Source organism: Pteronotus mesoamericanus, unplaced genomic scaffold, assembly GCF_021234165.1.
Source record: "Pteronotus mesoamericanus isolate MK-2021 breed Mesoamerican mustached bat unplaced genomic scaffold, CSHL_Meso_final scaffold_165, whole genome shotgun sequence".
Classification (NCBI taxonomy): Eukaryota; Metazoa; Chordata; class Mammalia; order Chiroptera; family Mormoopidae; genus Pteronotus; species Pteronotus mesoamericanus.
The window spans coordinates 2,466,815-2,485,381 of record NW_026555307.1 but is presented as its reverse complement, the minus strand read 5'-3'; the positions used below and the strand labels follow the sequence as shown (position 1 = coordinate 2,485,381).

The 18,567-nt window shown below is 45.1% G+C and overlaps 1 protein-coding gene across 1 annotated transcript in view; it reads left to right on the top strand.

Annotated features, from left to right (window-relative positions):
• Window positions 1–18,567, top strand: part of KLHDC4 (kelch domain containing 4) — a 50,096-nt gene that overhangs the window by 1,354 nt on the left and 30,175 nt on the right. The window contains exons 2-5 of the mRNA XM_054588938.1: window positions 1,877–1,968; window positions 4,962–5,040; window positions 5,649–5,747; window positions 13,760–13,896. Coding sequence (XP_054444913.1) covers window positions 1,877–1,968; window positions 4,962–5,040; window positions 5,649–5,747; window positions 13,760–13,896 — 407 coding nt within the window. The remainder of the gene's footprint in view (window positions 1–1,876; window positions 1,969–4,961; window positions 5,041–5,648; window positions 5,748–13,759; window positions 13,897–18,567) is intronic.

The following is an 18,567-nucleotide window of genomic DNA, read 5'->3' as shown; positions in this document are numbered from 1 at the left end:
GAAGGTTTACCTTGGAAGAACTTCCCCCAGCTACACAAGGACAGGTACAAGAATGGCCAGAGCAGTAGTGTTTATATAAAGAAAGAGGCATCGACTGTGATGGGTGTTCATGAACAGGCTGGATAGAGAAGCTGTGACGGAGTGGTAGCTCTGCCACGGTGAAAGTGAGTGGATTCAGTGTGCCCAGCTGTGTAGCAGAAACCAGGTTGGAAGAGAATATTCAGTGTGATACGATTCACATGGAACTGAAAACTGTGAAAACAGGACAGCAAGTCTTCACTTAGCCCCATCCATGGCTTCTGTGACTTTAAAAGAACTGACATACTACAAGCAAACCTTGTGTTATTGTGCTTGACAGATGCTGAGTTGTGTTCGTTTTTTTTGTTTTGTTTTTTTTTAACGAACAGAAGGTAAGACCCTCCAGCAGCCAAAAGATTATGACTCGCTTTATTGCGATACTTGCTTTATTTTGGTGCTCTGAAGCTGAACCCATGATATCTCTAAGGTGTGGCTCTGTACTGAAACCACTCCTACTCTAGGCTAATTGATATAAATAAGAGGCAATGTCCTGTGGCATCTCATAGTGATAAAACAAAATGATGTTATTCGAGGACCTTCTTCTATATTTGCAGTAAAAATGTGAAGAAGTGCTGGAGGCTCTGGTCAGGCTGCTCAGTTGGCTAGAGCGTCATCCTGATACACCAAGGTTTGGCTTCCATCTCTGATCAGGGCACATACAAGAAGCAACCAATGAATGCGTAAATAAGTGGAACAACAGATCGATCTTTCTCTTTCCCCCTTCCTCCCTCTTCCTCCCCCCCACTCCTTCCCTCTCTCCCTCTCTCTGTCTAAAATCAATAATTAAAAAAAAGAAAAAAAAAGTGGTGGAGAGTAATGAGCACCCAGTTCCAGACTGTGAAGGTGGTATACACGGAGAAGTTGTGGGGGAAGTGGCTCTTCAGGCCAAGGGAATGTGTTCTGATTAAAGGAACTGAGAGGAAGCCAGTGAAGCCTGGGGTGAGGAGGCAGGGTGGGAAATGAGGCTGGAGAGGAAGGAAGAATGGTCTGCAAGTGTCTGTAGGTGCAGGAAGGCCACCTCACCTACCTTCAGTGTGGCATGTGGAACCAGGGAAAGAGAGCTTTGGGTGTGCGTATTTGGCCAGGGCGGGCGGTAGGGAAGGAGGCAGGGGATATATCCCAGGTCCCAGCGTGAGCTGAGCTTTGAAGTAGAGAATAAGTATAGAAGGGGCTTTCCCCACAAGACAGAGGTCATGCATCGCCTTTCGGGGAGCAGGGGGGTGTTTCATAGAGGAAAACAGGCACTGGAAGGGGGATAGGAAGACCAGGTTCCAGTGCTCCCAGCTGGGCAGGCAAATCTTCTGTGCTGTTTGCAGTTGTAAAAAGACACCCTCTTCCACAGAGTGGCTGCAGCGCATAGTTGCCAGGCCCTCGGTGCAGGCTCCGTTCCAAGCTGACAAGTTTTGCTTGGAGCTCTTATTTTTTTGGTGGGAGGGACATGGAAACAAAATAAAAAATAAGTGAGCAGGCATTCTCATCTCTGATACCGCTGTGCAGACAGCAAAGCAGGCCGGCGGTGTTGCCCAGTGTTGGGTTTCTGGGAGGTGTGAAGTCAGTGTGGGCTTGTCTAAGTAGAAGAGCGTTTGGGGGTGTCCTTTGGGGGGAGTGTGTGGGTTCGGAATGGGATGATATGTGGAAGCATCCACACTTCCAGGAAAACCACCTGTAAGGTGAAGCTCTGAGTACTTTTGCACGGGCCAGATTCTGCCCGTGGACAGAGGGAAGGCTGCCCCCGGCTTCTGACCCCACAGTAGGGTTGAAGGAAACGTCTCATGTGTGATTGCTTGTCTGCCTTTAGGAAGATCTTGAAGCTCTCATAGCCCATTTCCAGACGCTGGATGCCAAAAAGACTCAGGTTGTGGAAACGCCCTGCTCCGCACCTTCACCGAGGTAAGTGAGCAGGACTCTTCAGTGTAGCTTCTGGCAGTTTTCTTGCATGAAGTGGGAACCGCTGTAAAGAGGCAATATGTTGTCCCAACTAACCAGAGGCTTGGGGCATTTTCACCATTGAAACCTGTTCTGATCAGCACCCACAGAACAGGCTTTCACTGTCCTCAGCCCCCTTGTCACGTAGAGACACGGAAATGAGGTCTCAGCACAGCGGCTCCCCCGGGAAACTGGCAGGTGTGAAAGCTCCCCAGCTGGTAGCAGCTGGTAGCGATGAGTGGACTGCAGTGTTGTCCTCCTGGGCTTTGCTTTGGTTCTTAAGGTGTTTGGAAAGTGCCTGACGCCGGTGGAAATCACAGTAGCTTTCAGCTGTGTTTGTATAGTGTTCTTTTAAATTCTTGTGAAGAATGTGATTATTCCATACAAATTGTATTTAAGCCACTTGAAATGAATTTGTAAATTGTGTGAAAACTCTGAAGGATTTCAAACCCTTGTGGGGTGAGCTGAAATGAGCAGGCTTTGGGTTTCATCAGCTTCTTATTCCTCTGTGTCAATTCTTGTCCTCTCGTCCTCTGAATTCCAGCTATTTGACCATTTGATTGCTCTGTAATTCTTAGTTTTGCCAGCAGAGCAGAGGCAAAGCACCGAGTGCACTGATTTAGGGTCACTAGGGAAGGCCCAGTGACCCTCATAAAGAGGTACCAGAGAAGCGGAAACACGTTCACTTTGCAAGCGCCTGGGACTGTGTGTGGTTGAGAAATGATTTGCTTCGTTTCCCTCAGAATGAGATTAGTGTCCTCAGAGCCATTGTCGGCTAGAATGGAAGGCTGGAGTGTCTGCCACCAGAATTCTGCTGACCTGGGACCCTGGATTTAATTATCACCTGCTGTCAAGGGTGGGGTCGGCGACTGGATTTGCCCTTGAGCCAAATGACCTGACTCAGTGGCTTATCAGCAGCTCTGAAAGTTGGAAAGTCCTTCCTGTTCTTCATTTATAAGTTCCATTGGGAATCTTGTGTTATTTTCTCCTTTACTCAGCTTTATTGTTGGGGACAAACATAAGTTCCACCTGTGGTAGTTGTACTTTTTCATTTGAATCATCGAAGGGAATAAATTCTTGCAATCTTTAGCGTTATTATATACAGCATTCCTGAGGGAAGCCACTTGTCGGTTGATAATTTTTGGATGACAGTTAAGAACTTTTCCTAAAGTAACATTGGCCCCAAAGCCAGCTTTAATGTCAGGATGTAATTTGAAAGGTTGGTGATGCCCTGGGTCAGCTGGGAATGCTTCGTTACAGCCGGTGGAGCTGAGATGTAATGAGATGAAGGACCTTTTGGTTGGTAATCTGTGTAACTTCACACCTCCTGCCCTTCCATCATGTTATGGTAACAAAACCATGAAAATCACCAAGCGTTGTAAGGGCACGTTCCCAAGTCGTGGCTGAGATGTAATATAAGGGGGCAGTGAGGATCGTGCTCGTGTGTCTGTGACTCGGAGCCGGTGGCTGTGGGTGGGCTCAGACAGCAGTGACTCATCCGTACTCTGTGCCTAAATTGAATTGTTTCCCAAGTCATGTGCGTTACTTTTCCACAGAAAATTAATGTGTTAACTGAGAGAAAGAATTGCGCTCAAAGAACTTTGGGGAACACGTTTCCATTCTTTGAAATTTTTTTCAATTGTGATAAAATATATCTAAAACATAGAATTTTGCCATTTTAACCATTTTAACTGAAAAATCTGTGGGATTACTTACATTCCCAATGCTGTGCAACCATCACCACCGTGTATTTCCAAAAATTTCATCACCCCAAATGGGACCTCTGCCCATAAGCAGATGCTCTCCATTCCCCCTCGCCTAGTGCTGGGTGACCTCTGCCCTACTTCCTGTCCTTCTGATGTGCCTATTTTAAATGTTCCATATAAGTGGAGTCATACAATATCCGTCCTTTTGTGACTAACATTTTTCACTTAGCATAATGTCCTCAAGGTCTGTCCATGTTGTAGCATGAGTGTAAACATTATTCCTTTTAAGATTGAACAGGGTTCCATGTGTGAATGGCCCCCATTTTATCCATTCATCCTTTGATCCATTGATGGGCACTTGGGTTGTTTCCACTTTCGGGCTATTGTGAATAGCAGTGTAATGAAAGTTGCGGTTTTCACTATTCTTGACCACAGAACTAGGGGTGGAAAATTCCGTTTAACTTTTGAGAGACTGCCACGGTAGCACTATTTTCACACTGGTTTCTTTGCTGCAGAATTTCTCAACCCGTGTAAGATGTTTCTGTGTACGATAAATCTCCAGGAGAAAAATAGAGTTTTCAGATTTTTCAAACTTACTCGATTTTTATACTCCTCCCCCCGCCCACCCGCGCGGCAAGAAGCGCTTTTTGGAATTAGTGTTATGGAATGCACCTTGGGGAACACTCGAGAGGATTTTGAAGGAAGGACATTTTCCAGTGGCTGACCTTCTCAGTCACCATAGCTTTCATTACTTTTCACTGAAATGGTCAGGATATTTGTACCATTTCCTTACAGCTATTCTTTTGTCCTCATGTACGAACTAAGTAGAAGATCATTTACCATTTTGTGCAGAAGGAGTTGTCCAGGATGTATATAGTAATGCTTAAACACTGGACTTTTAAGAGCAGCTTTGATTGTGATGTAAGAGGATAGACCCTTAAAATAAGAGTTCTGGAAAATTGAGCACATACGTAGGGGCCCCTAGACACGTCACTGCCTGATGATTTTAGCCAGATGCCGCGGGAGTCGACCTGGGCCAGCCCTCCTGGGACGGGGGGCCTGGGTGTTAGACCCATGGTCCAGACGGCTTTAAGACTAGTGCCTTCTCTTCTCAACCCCATGCTCCTCTTTCACAAAAGTTTAGAAAAGGCTTGTCCCCGGGGAAGCCCTCTGACGGAAGAAGGGACGGCTCTCAGATTGGGCAGTGAGTGGTTTGGCTTTGTGTTGACCTGCCGCTTTTATCTCTTACAGGTTAAATGCCTCTCTTTCCGCTCATCCTGAGAAAGATGAATTAATCCTTTTCGGAGGTGAATATTTCAATGGCCAAAAAGTAAAGTATATATGTTTTTTTTTCTTCCTAAATATCCATGTGTCTCTCTTAGAGTAAAATTAATTTAAAGCAGTGATATCAAATACTCGTTGGTTCTTTAACTCCCCTCCCATGTATCCCGCCTCTGAGCTGTCAGGACTGGTATGCGACCTTGTCCTTGACAAGCTAATAATATCCTTAGTGACCTTTTGGGTCACTCCTCTTCTGGCCTGCTTGAAGTTGACCAGCACGCTACTCATTCACGTTGATTGTTCATGCTGTTTTGCCTTATGATGGGTTTCCGAAGTCACTTTGAATAGGAAAAGTACTGCTTTAATTTTTATTTTTAAAAAGGCCAGAAGGACTGATGTTTCAGAGTTGTATATGAAACAGTTAGAAAAGCATAAAGTCCGCCTTCCCTGCATGGTAGACAGATGGTTTTTTTCTTTGTGTCATCACCCTGAAGGCTCCAGGGGATCAGCTGCACCTGGCCTGCATGGATAAGGTTCACTTTGCTTTCAGAAACACATTTTCCAGGGAAGGCTAGCGATTGAGATCCCTCTTTCTACTTACTGTCACTTGCGTGGGAGCATCATTCATGACAGTAAAGTCCCTCTTCCTTCCTGCAGACATTTTTATATAATGAACTCTATATCTACAACATCAGAAAGGACGCCTGGACCAAGGTCGAAATTCCCAATCCACCTCCGAGGCGCTGTGCTCACCAGGTGTGTGTCAGTATTAACCCTTATCCTTCCCAGTGTTCCTGTTAGGGCTGTACGCTGAGGATTCTGTCAGAGACTTTTAGAGTTGGTAAATGACAGGCAGCCTGGCGCAGAGAGGCTGGGCCTTGCACGTGGTCCTCACTTTCCTGTTTTCCAACTTGGACTTGTTACTGAACTTCTTCACACCTCAGTGCCTTCGCCTGTGAGATGGGGAGATGGACACCTGCTCCTCCAGGTAGGGTGAAGATCATATGAAGTAATCCAGGTAAAAATACCTAGTTCGGTGCCTGGCATGTAGTAGTCGGCAAATTGCTCCTTCTCCATTTGAGTGAGAGAGGCTCCCGTAGGCCCAAGGTGTGGTGTCTAGAGAGCTGAAAATGAGAAAACTCTGTTCAGAAAGAGGAGTAAATGCTACTTGGAAATAATTATTGTAGAACGAATGAGCCGTAACCAGGGATAATGAAGGAGCAGCGCTAAGTCAGCGTGTTGTTGGCTGGTGTTTGCTTACCCCAGGAGAGCTCCATCAGAGCTGCTAGCCTGGCAGGGAAGGGGTCCCGGTTTGAGGTTCTGTATATCCACGTGCGGACAGGCACTTGCTCACTCTCATAACCCAGTGCTTGGAACAGTGTCGGGGCTCAGAAAAACAACTGAATGAGTGATACCTGTCCAGGGTGGAGGAAGGGGACTGTATGAGCCCACCACGATGTGTGCGGTTCTCCTTTTCCTGACTCTGTACCCAAAAATAGCCTACTGATCTGCAAGTGGGTCAGAGGAGGACCTGCCTGCCCAAACTGCCTGAACTCCCTGAACGTCCTGTGCGCATGGAGGCTTGCAAGCATTTGACTGGCTTATCTTCCAGAAAAGAGGAATGCGCTTGTTTTTAGATTGAAAAATGAGACTTAGCTTGGGTTTTAATAAATGAATGGATTTTGATAAGTTTGAGTTTGTTTACCAGGGCCCACCCCAGTATCGAAGTACAAATAATCTGCCCCAGGCCTCTGAGCTGAGGGCTCAGTCCTGTCCTGTCACCGTGGTGAGCACACAGAGTCCGCAGTCCTCCCGGACACCTCGCCTGCATCCTGGGCCCCAAGAATGCGGACGCCCCGATGGAGCAGTCAGGCTTCGTGCCCGTGTCACATAATGCGCGCCAGGGGCTGCTTCTGTGTTTATTTACTCATTCATTTTAATCACAGTTATTAAATGTCCTTGAAGAATTGGAGTCATGAAAGTCTTTGAGGTTTTTAAATTCAGTTACTTTGGCAGGGTGCTCAACAGGCTCTGATTCATATGCATGCCTGATGAGGACTTTATTAGTCTGGGACTTAATAATGTCCTTGTAGTTAAGGTTGGCTTGTTGTGTATGCTGTAAATTTCACAATGAATCACAGCGATGGGAAGCAGAAAATTGCGTATAAAGTCTTTTGCCTAAAGGTCATTATAGTTCAAATTCTACCACGTTAAATTTGAGACATTATAGACTAGTTTAATGAATATGCTGTTAGAAGCCATGGTCTTTCTCTTTAATCAATTAGAGGGCAAAAAGAGTAGAAAGAGAAAGCTTATACATATACCCTTTATTCTTTCCTCCTAGATTCTGGATTTGAGGATGGGATGAAGTATATTTTAGTGCGTAATTTGAGAGTTCAGATGGCCTTTCGTAAAATGAATACAACCCAGTGAGAGAAAGTAAAGGGTTATAACATCTGCTGAATGTGTGGTTAGGTGACCTGAGAGAGAAGAAGGGAGTGGTCAAACTCTCGTGCCTGGACGCTCGAGGATGCAGGGGGTGAGGCTGTTGGGAATCGGGGCTGCGTGAGAAGGAGCTGAGGAGCATTGTGAGCTCCTGTCTTCTAATTCACCTGATACTTTTTTCTCCCAAAGTAATGACTAAAACTCCCTCGAAACAAAATGCATTCTCTCATGAAATAGAAAAAAGTTTTGTATGGCTTAATAAAAAGTGTCACCTGAGTTCTTATGTTGGCCTTTGTGCATTAATGAGCAGTAAATATTTTATGCAGAAGAGTTATTACATGAATAAACATTTTGTATATAATTAGTGGAATTCCACTGATGTGTACATTTGAACTGCTGCACGTGTTAGCCTGCAACTAATCAATAACTTCATTATGTCCCATATGAGCAGGCATTGTAGGACTCCTGGATTTTTTCACTCCGGAGATACTGAGTATCTTTTACACATAAGGCACCATTCTAAGACTGAGACATAGCGACAAAAAAGAAGGATTTGCCATTCCCTATAATGTCCCATATTTTGTGTTTACTTTGGTCCTGAGGGTAACACACGTTTTTAGAACTTGGCTTTAATGAAGCTGAAGCATGCCGCTGGCTAATGTCAAAATCCATTCAGAGTCTGTGTGTTATTTTGGACTTCATTGTGTTTTGGTTTTTTTTGTTTATTGGGCATGTGGAAGGAGAGTTAACTTCAAGCTTTCCACACATGATTTTACTGCAATTAAGACAGTAGCAAACAAACCTGAATGCTTGGGAAGCAAGTGGACTCCTGGGACAAGTAGGACAGTGGGTGCTGAAGGGGCTGGCCTTGCGCCTGCAGCAGTGCCGCCCGCCTTCCTTGGCTTGATCGCTGCCTGGTGCTTCGTTTGCGTTCGGTCCAGACAGAGACCATTGGTTGTCAGTTTAAACAGTTACTTCAAAGCAACCATATGTGTTTGTGCATGAATATGTATATTTAAAGGTGTTTTATTTTTATAGCTTTCTTTCCAAAATGCGTTAATTACCCAGAAGACAGCCTAGGGGTATAAACTCTTTCTGTAAGTTTGACAGTGCAGAGGGGAGCGAGCAGTAGGTAGGAGAAAGGCCTGCTTTTTATCGCAGTCCCAGCCAGTGACAGCGCTTCTTTCTGGAGTCCAGCCAGCTTTCTTCTGAAAAGCTGATAATAGGCCAGCTCGTACCTCAATTATCTCCTCTATACGCAAAAGGATCCTTATCTTTGAAGGGTATTATAGAAAATTACTTAGTTGAAATGCTGTGACTTTTTTTTTTAAAGCACTTAGCCCTTTTTTTCTTTCTAAATCCTCACCTGAGCATATGTTTTATTGATTTTAGAGAGAGAGGAATGTGGGGGGAGAGAGAGGAAAACCTTGATCGGTTGCCTCCTGTACGCGCTTCGACTGGGAATCAAACCCACATCCTAGGTATGTGCCCTGACTGGGAATTGAACCCACAATCTTTTGTTGTACTGGACAATGCTCCAACCAACTGAGCCACCTGGCCAGGGCTGGTTTGACTTCTTTTAAAGTAAGCTCTTCAAGATATTCTTTGTGCTGCTCTTCTTATATATTGTATTTCCATATATGTATTAGCAGTCCCACAGTGATGCAGTGTTATTATTTTTGCTTTAGACAGTTAATATTTAAAGAAATTTTAAAATGAGAAGAAAAATATCTTTTATTGATTTACAACTTTACCATTTTTAACACACTTCATTCCTTGGGTAGGTCTGTTTTCATGTGGGAATGTTTCCTTCAGCCTGAAACTTCATTTACCATTTCTTGAAGTGCAAATCTACTGGCAACAATTTTTTTCCAGCTTTTTTCCTAAGTGAAAAATGTCTTCATTTTATATTCATTCACAGGATATTTTTTCTAGATACAGCATTTTGGGTTGATAGCAGTTTTTTCTTTTAGCACTTGAAAGATGTTGTATTTGCTGGCTTGCATTGTTCTAAGGAGATTGCAGACTTAATTTTTCTGTATTCAGTCTATCTTTTTCCCCCTCTCTATGGCTACTTAAAAGATTTTATCTATCATTGGTTTTATAGCAATTTGATTTTGATGTACCTTTGTGATTTTCTCAAAGTCCAATTATATGTATGTTAGACTGTTTAATATTATCCAACAAGGCAGTGAGTCTCTGTCTTTTTCTTTTTCTTTTTCCAGTCTTTTTTTGCTTTTCATTTTGATAGTTTTTATTGTCCTTTAAGGTAAGTGGGTATGCTCTGAACTTGTGGATTATTCATTTTATGTATGGTATTTTTCAGCTCTAGAAGTTGTTTTGTTCTTGATTATTGTTTCCATGTTTTGTTTTTTTTTAAATCATGTTTTCCTTTAAATCTTTGGACACATTTATAAAAACTGTTTTCAAGACCTCGTTTGCTGATTTTCTCATCTTTGTCATTTCTGGGTCTCTTTCTACAGGCTGACCTTTTTCCTTGTTATAACTCATGTTTTCCCGCTAGAACTGTGTAGGTAGATGCTGGACTTTGTGAACGCTGCTTGTCGACTGTCTGGATTTTGTTTTAATCTATCAGCAATTGATGAATTTTGTTTTGGCAGACAGTTGTCACTTGCAGGGCATTGTGATCCTTTTGAAACTTTTTCTAGGGATGGCTTAGCCCTAGGGTATGCCCTTTCTGGGGTCTCTACTGAATGCCCCGGGTGGCCAGTGACATCTTTCACTACCTCTGGTAAATTGCCTGTTTCTAAGCTCTGTGTAGGTGCAGGTCGTTTTCAGGCCTTCAGCCTCTCAGTGATGATTCTTTTTGTAGCCTCTTCTGCAGATGTGCAGCTCAGAGGCTCCAGGGGACCCCATGTGGGTTTCTAGGGTGCTCTCTGTCCAACGCTCTGTCTGCGTATTCCAGCTCCCTCAGCATCCCTCAACTCCGACCTTTGTCTCCTCAGCTCAACAAGACCACCTGCTCTCTTGGGCTCCTTTCCCTGAACTAGGGGGCAGAGACTGCCTCCAGAGACACAGGGCTCAGGGTCACAGTGCCACATTCCCTGTTGTCTGATTCTAGTTCCTCATTGATGTTGTCCAGTTTTCTCCTTGTTTACATGGTGCAGGTTGCTCCATTCTGGTCAGAGTGGAAGTCTTAGGCCTGTCTCTTTATAGTTCTATCTTTTCTTGAATAATATACTGACTTTTTCTTTGAGGACCAGGTTAATACAAGCCCCTCAGATCCCTGACTGTTGACCCACCTTCCTATAGTTCCCACTCTTTGGACTGCAGCAGGCCTGGTCTTGTGATGAAGGGAGGGATGGGATGTAGAAGATCAACTGTGGCTTGCAGTCCTTTTTTTCTTGCCCAGAGTTGGATTTCATTTTTTTAAAATGGTTTTTACACTGATTATGTAAGTAATATTTATTGAAAAAAGAAAAAGAAAAATCCATTGCCTATCATTCTAGAACTGCTAATTTATGTTTTGTCATCTTTTCTCTGCATATTTATATTTCTATATATCTATATTTCATATTAGTTGGCCTGTACATATAGACATACACACATGTATTTTTTTCTATACTATTTTTTCCAGTTGATGCATTATTAATAGAATTATCTCTTGGCATTAAATAGCCTTCTATAATACGGTGTTTCAAAACTCCATTGTATTGCGGAGCGTGAATATATCACCTAACTTCATTAAACTCAAAAAATGTGTTCGGTCTGGGCCTGAACTAATCATGTCCACTTCAAAGATTTGAAGTGATCAGTTTCCTTTAGAGCTACTGAGGTTTTAGAGTGATAGGAAACTGGCTTGTCCCATTATAGGTCAGTCATCTGTGCTGAGGTGACACACACAAAACCGACTGAGGATGGGAGTGGAGAGGGCCGTGTTACCCTTAAGCATGCCACCAGGACCCTGCAGAGAGTCCACGACAGCAGCAATATGAGAGACAGAGCCATGGCTCTGCAGTGTTTTCAAGTGCCAGGCAGGTCAAAGGGCCTGTGCTGCAGCGGAAACCCTGCGCACCTGGGGCTGGAGCCTCCTGACAACCACTCTCTGACCCTGCCAGTGCGACTTCCCTGTGGAGGTGTGCGAGGCCAAGGAGGCGTTCACACACAACGCTCAGGCGCATCCTGGTGCCCAGTAGCACCTGACCCAGGCCCCCTCCCTCGACCACACTGTGCTTGCTGCCTTGGCCACCGTTTCCAGGCTCCTTGGCACGAAGGCCCCTTGTGTCTTTCCTGTCCACATGCCCTTGGTGTGAAGGATTTGGTCGCATTGCCTGCTTCATTGCCTGGACCCCGTGGCTGGTGACTCCCAGGGTAGGCTGGCCCGGCGCCTGTTCTGTGCCAGGTGTTGACCGAGTGAGCGTCACACCCCATATTTGTGGGGTGCTTGCAGGAGAAGTTGCTTCTGTGCCCCTCAGATATTGGGACAGGTCAGCTAACCATAAAACCAGCCACATCATGACTGTCTTTGAAGCTGTACCGTCTGTCACGTGGCACCTCATTGAGCTTTCTCAGTGGAGGGAGGGCTGTGTTGGTCACTGTCAGCCAGTGGGTTGTGTGTCTCTGGAGGGTCCAGGCAGTTGTGGGTGGTTCCAGTGGGACCTCTGAGTCTTCCTGAGTCTTCAGCAAAACCACAGAGAGGGCCGACCGTGAGGAGGGTGGGCAGGGCAGGCATTGTACGATGAGATCAGGGCTTGGGATCTCTGTCCTTGGGTGAGGAGGCCAGTCTGGAATTCTAGGGGAGGGGTTTCCAGTTTTGTGTGTTACCTTTTGACCTCCATGTCAGCAATCTTCAACAAAAAAATATAACTCAAAGCTTAAAAACCCTGGACTAGGTAGTGTATAATTGTCTTTCAAATTCTTCAAATCTGTGTTTCTTGTATTTGTGCCTGTAAAGGTTATTTTACACGAAATAGCACCCACTCTTATTGTGGCTGTCTGAAATGCATTCCCATACCCAGCAGTTTCACCTTGTTTCCTCTCATGGCACACGTAACCTAATTACTAAAATTCTGTGGCACACCAAAAAATTTTTCAATGTGACAAAAAAAAAAAAAATAGGTATACTTTTGAGTTATTTACACAGGACCGCTATTATTGTGTGTGCTCTTGCCATTTTTTTAATTTGACAATCTAAGGGAAAAGAGGTCAGTGCCCCTGAGTAAATAGCTAGGTATTGCATGTTTTAAAAATTCTTGTGGCACACCGGTTGAAAATCGCTGCCCTTACTCAATATTTTCCTTTGCTGGAAAGGCCTTTTTAATCATATGCTTTGACTTGCTTTTCTGTCCTTGTTGGGGATCTAGCATGGTGACCCCTAGTCTAGAGTCTGGAATGTTGCCCTTTTCCTGTGGAGGTGCACCTTTCGGGGGGTGATGGAAAACTCTGCTGCTTGGTTACTCTAAGACCCCCAGGCTGGCTTGGACAAACTTCTGTCTGTTCATCCTTGCATTTCTGATGCTAATGCAGGGTATGGGTTGTTGGGTGTTCTTGCTTCATTTTCATTGAGTTGGTGCGTAACCTTGGAATTTGAAGAGTAATTCTGTTCCTGGGATATGAGCCCTGGAGTTCCTGCCCGCAGCTGCTTTGCCCCTCAGGTTGGCACATTAGGTTATGGAATGTTTGGCCCGTGGACTCTTTGTTCTGTGAATACTTTGATATTCTGGTAAGCCTAGTAATACCTTGAAATATGCATGTGTGTGTCTTGAAAGTTCGACGTGGTGTGGTGCAGGGTCGGTGTGGCTTATGTGCCACTCTGTCCTCTCCTGTGTGAGAGCTTCCTGCACATGCAGCCCAAAGGGCATTCCTCACTGCTTCCGTGTGCCCTCCTGTTATGCTTAAATCTTTAAAAAATGTTAACAATATTTCATAAACATTATATATTACCCATCTTATTTGTGAGTGTGGTTTTAGAAGTACAATGCTTAATAGCTAGGAAAAGGGTTAATGAGGGCAGGTAAGCAGCTTTATTATAGATATTTAATAGAAAAATACTCTGTTATAACTGATATAATTTTTTACATAATTGTGTCCATTTTAAGGGGATGTGGGTTGTCTAAATATAAGTGGATGTTAATTTTGCAACCTAGGAATACCTGAAAGTTTATTAGACTTTGACCTGGGAGTATTTGTTAATGAGGGATTTTTCAGGAATTTTTCCCTCCGCAGCAGGAGTGTGGGTGCTGGCCAAGACTGCCATGTGCTGTGTTCTGGGGCGGGGCGGGGGGGCAGCCGCTGTTCCGCACCTCTGGGGCCGGCCAAGAGCTGTGCGGCTTTGCCCTGACCTGTGACCTTTCTTTCCACAGGCTGTGGTGGTGCCTCAAGGTGGCGGGCAGCTGTGGATCTTTGGGGGGGAGTTTGCTTCTCCTGATGGAGAGCAGTTTTACCACTACAAGGATCTCTGGGTGCTGCATTTGGCCACCAAGACCTGGGAGCAAGTCAGGTAAGGTGGTGGGTAGTGAGTCGACCTCCGGGCCCTGCCCTTGTCCATGCCAACACACTTGGTTCGCAGTGATGAGATCAGATCTTGTGGAATTCCAGGGCACATTTGAGGAGCACAGATTGCAGAGCCCTGAGGGACCAGCTTCAGTGGTAACTGCAGGAAGGGAAGAGCTTGGGTTTTTCTGCACCTTCCGCAGAGAAGCCCGGCTTGGCCACTGCTGCCTGCCACCTGGCTTTGTTGAAGGTGCTGCCAGGGTTGCTGGGAGCAGCGCTGTATTTGGACTTACTTTCTTGTTCCTCCCTTGTCTGCATTAAATTGATCATATTTTAATGCAGTTCTTCTGGGCCATCTATTTGTCTCCTTAAAGATGCTCTGGGTTTCAGCTTGCTGGAATGGAGCTGTGGTATTTACTGAAAGGGAGCACTCTGTCTAGGTGACATAGAAACAGGGGAACCAGTAGATGAAGGGGGAGAAGGCCTTTATATATCACTCTTCAATAAACGAGGCTCAGCCCTCGCTGGAGCATGATTCCTGCATCTTTCGGTGACATTGGTATGTGGTGGTCACATTTACCACTGCACTTCTCTACTAGTGTTGTTGGGCAGCGCTGCACACTTGACTCTGTGAAGAGACAGACATTGTGTCTGCATATAAATTATTTATGGGAAGAAACCTAGGAGAGGGACAGATTGAAAGAGGTAGTTGGCTTCATTCTTCTGGGGTGGGCGTGCCTGCTTGCCAGGCTCTGTGCACCATGTTGCAGGGAGTCTTCTCTCCACCGCTCAGGCAGCAAACTGGGGTTTCTTCTCAGGGGAGCAGGCAGCCTCACTGCAGAATTCTGTAGTGGTGCGAAGTGTTTTAGGTTCATCAGAGGGAAGCATCCCTCCCTGGAGGGTCTGCTTGGCTGTTTGATGATGAGTCTCTTAGGGGACCACCAGACCGGGCGTGGAGGCCTGATCTGATTGTCTTCAGGCCTAGAGTGGGACTATGTGAAGAGTCCGCTATGCAAGTGGGCAGTGCGAATAGATGCCCAGAGCCGGGCCGACCTGCTGGAGCAGGGCCCAGGGGCAGTCAGGAGGGGCCTCGGTGTGCGTTACCCATTGCTGACTCCACCTCCCTTTCTTTTACTGGCTTTTGGAAAGCTTCATCATCTTAGTAGGCACAGCAGTCAAGAAATTATTGTCGTGTTATAACTGATTTCATTATGTGTATGTTGAAACTTAGTCATTTTCTCCTTAATTTAAAAAGTATTTAAGCCCAAAGCCTGCAATCTGTGTTGTCTTGTTTTGCTTCAGTTATTTTTTTTTTTTTCAAAACCCAATTTGATTTGCTTGTTTGTTCATTGCTGGCAAATGGATTTTTGGTATTTTCTTAGCATTTTTATCAGCTTTGGTCACTGTGTGTCCAAACTTTTGGATGAGGGACAATAAACCCTCTCCATGAAAGAATGTGTACAAATCTCATCGCTACTCGGCTGGGCCTAGTGATGACGATAGTGCATCTGTGGGGCGTTCCTGCGGGACATCCTATGCCATTTTGTGACGTGCACACTTTTTTGTGGCCTTCAGCCTTTTCTGCTACCAATGAGTGGCTTGACAGAAAATTGAGAAACAGCATAAAAAGGCAAGTCGCAAATGGTAAACACTGAAAGGAGAAGTCCTGTTTGGGTCGCTGAGGGTTGGGAAAACAAGACTGGTTGCTGATTAGAGCGTTGGCAGCATCTGCCATTTCATCGTATTTTAAATGTGCGTACCCTTTGGTCCCAAATTCACTTTTAAGAATATACCTTAAAGAAATACCTGCTCTCATTTTGTACAGAAAAGTATGTACAAAAATACGTACAAGAAACAAGATGCAGAGCAACACATGCCTGAGGAAGAAGTCTGAGTATGAATGTACCTGCATGTGTGTGCAAAGTGGGCCTGGAAACCTGGCGCTTACAGACATGCATGCGCAGGCACGTGCACGCGCACACGCACAGAAAAGTCTGGATTATTTGGTCTTTTCCAATGCAAAGATTCATTGGTCTTTTATTTTCACCTGTTCTAGTGTTACTTCATTTTGATGACTATGGCTTTATAGTATATTTTAATAGCTGGAGGGTTTTTCCATTAACTTACTTCTTTGTCATGTACTGATTCTTTTTCATATGAGCTTCAGAATCAGTTTTTCACGTTCTATTTTCAAACATTCCAATAGGATTTTGATTGGATTGCTTTTATTTATTGATTACATTTAGGGAGAGTGGACATCTTTCTAATCCTCACTCTTCCCAGTCAAGAACATCATACTTATCTCCATTTAGTTAGATTCATTTTTTATTGTTCAATAAAGTTCAAAACAGCCTCGAAGTAGACTTGCAAATTCAAAGGTATAGGTATTCCTAAAGCCTTCACTTCATGTCTTGTTGTTCTCCCCAAGACACTACTTGGCACCCCCACACCTATTGTGTGGGGGCCTGTTTCCCAGCACTCCTCAGCACACAGCATTCTTGTTTGGGTGCTGGTCTTACTTGTTCAGTGTTCACCCTTGCTTCACAGTGTAGCAGGCACTAGACTTCTGGTGGGCTGTGTCATGGAATGAGCAGTTTTTCTGGCCTTATCTGTACTTGGAAGGGGCACTTTAAGGAAGGTTTCCCAGCAGGCACACTTGGGAGACTTGTCAGGCGGGGGGTGGGGGCGGGGATGGCTAAGCGCTGAGAGAATCCCTGTTACTCTATATTGGTGATTCTCAGACTTTCAGGTACCAGGTAGCACGTAGGGAGCTTTGAAAATGCACATTTTTGCCCTCACCCCAATATCAAGTCTGATTTATAACAGGTTGACGATGGGGCTCAGGAATCTGCATTTTACATTAACGCCTCCTCAGCCTTCTTACTGACACTCATCCATAAGACCCTGGACCATAGCTGGAGGCCTTGGTTACTGGTGGGTTTCACGCTGATTTTGTGCATTGTTCACTGATGTGAAATGTGTGCCCTCTTTCAGAAGTAAGAAAACTTGTGAAAAATGCTTCTTAGATCCCTAACAAATCAAATTATGAAAGTATTGCATTTGTAATTTACTAATGATTCCAAAATGAAAGCATCATCTAACCGTTGTTCAGCGGGGCTGTGCAGGCTTAATTGACACGACCCAGTATAACTCTGGGAAAGTGCAGGTGGGCTGATATTGAAGTCGGTCCGTGGGCTAGGTGATAGCATGTGGGATGCTGACTTTCGAGTTGCTGCTGCCCGTCGCTGGACTTGGTTATTAGTGCACTGATGTAAGGGCCGCTATTGAAAGAGGACTACTGCTGACAGTTTATCATCTAATTTTTTTTTTTACTGATCTAAAAAAAAAAAAAGCACAGATTTAACCAAGATAAAGACTGATTTTCCATTTCTGGGGAAGACTGTTCAGGCTCGGAAAACCCACATGATGTGGGCTTGTATCATTTGAAAAGCACAGGTGGAGTTCACTGTGAACTATATTTATTTTGTTACCAGAAGTTGGCTGGGCACGCTGCATTCCTTTTTTTGTAAATGTTTTTCACTCTCATGGGGGCAGTTTTACAGTTGGGGAGACTGCCAGTGAGGAAGGTTACATGTTGGGAAAGGCAAGCAGAGGCCAAGCTCAATCTGGAGCTGTATTTAGTCCCTTTCTTGGCTTTTAAACAGGTTTTTCTCTTTGGAGGGTAGGATGGGTTCTCCTCCTAGCTGGTGACTTTTGATTTATGTGGTATGTTTTTTTCGATGCCAATGTTCTGATTCGCGCCAGGCTTCCGCGAATACACTTGAATACGCTAACCAGTGTATTCAGCCCAGCCTTGCATGGGTGGGCTGAAGAAATGATAGCAGGAAAAGGCAGGACCTGCCTGGAGTGACCTTCTTAGGTTCTTAGGTGAGAACCGCTCTTCTGAGGTCTGAGGTCAGGTGGTGCAAGCTCTCCGGCCCGTCCCTGCAGGGGTGCCTTGAACAAGCAGCGCCTGCCCCTTTCTGTGCTTAGCAGTGGTGCTCGCGGGTCGCTGGGCGTGGAGACGAGAGCACAGGGTCGGATCATGTTCTCCTCATGCCTTGCCCTGCCACAGGAGCCACTGGAAGCTGAGTGACCTGAGCGGGTCCTGCCATCGCCCCAGGTGGTGTCAGAGTGCGCATGTGTGGGCATAACAGGAACCAAATGCAGCCATTAGCACGCAGGCAGCACCTGCAGGCTGGCGCCCTTCCGCAGCTGCTGCCTGCTCGGAGGACAGCCCCTTCAAATGGTGCAGTGGCCCAACAGGGACCAAAGGCAGGTTTTGTTTCTGTGAAAGTGCTCTGTGTTTTTTGATTTTTGTTTTTTGTTTTAAGTAAACTGTATGTAAAGAAAAGTACACAGTTGCCAGGGTCGCTGGGAGCAGCCCTGTATTGGGACTTACTTTCTTGTTCCTCCCTTGATGAATTTTATAAAAGTGCACCTGTGTGTTCAGGTCCAGGAAATGTGCTGTTAGCATCCTCAAAGCCCCAGTGGCCGCCCCAAGCACAGATTAGTTTTGCTTGGTTTAAATTTCATATACAGGTACTCTCACATTTGGCATTTTCACTGAGCATTATTTTTGTGAGATTTACCTGTGTTGCGTATGATAATAGTTTGTGTATTTTGATGCTGTATAATATTCCATTGTAGAAATGGGTCCCTGTGCATTTAACTGGTG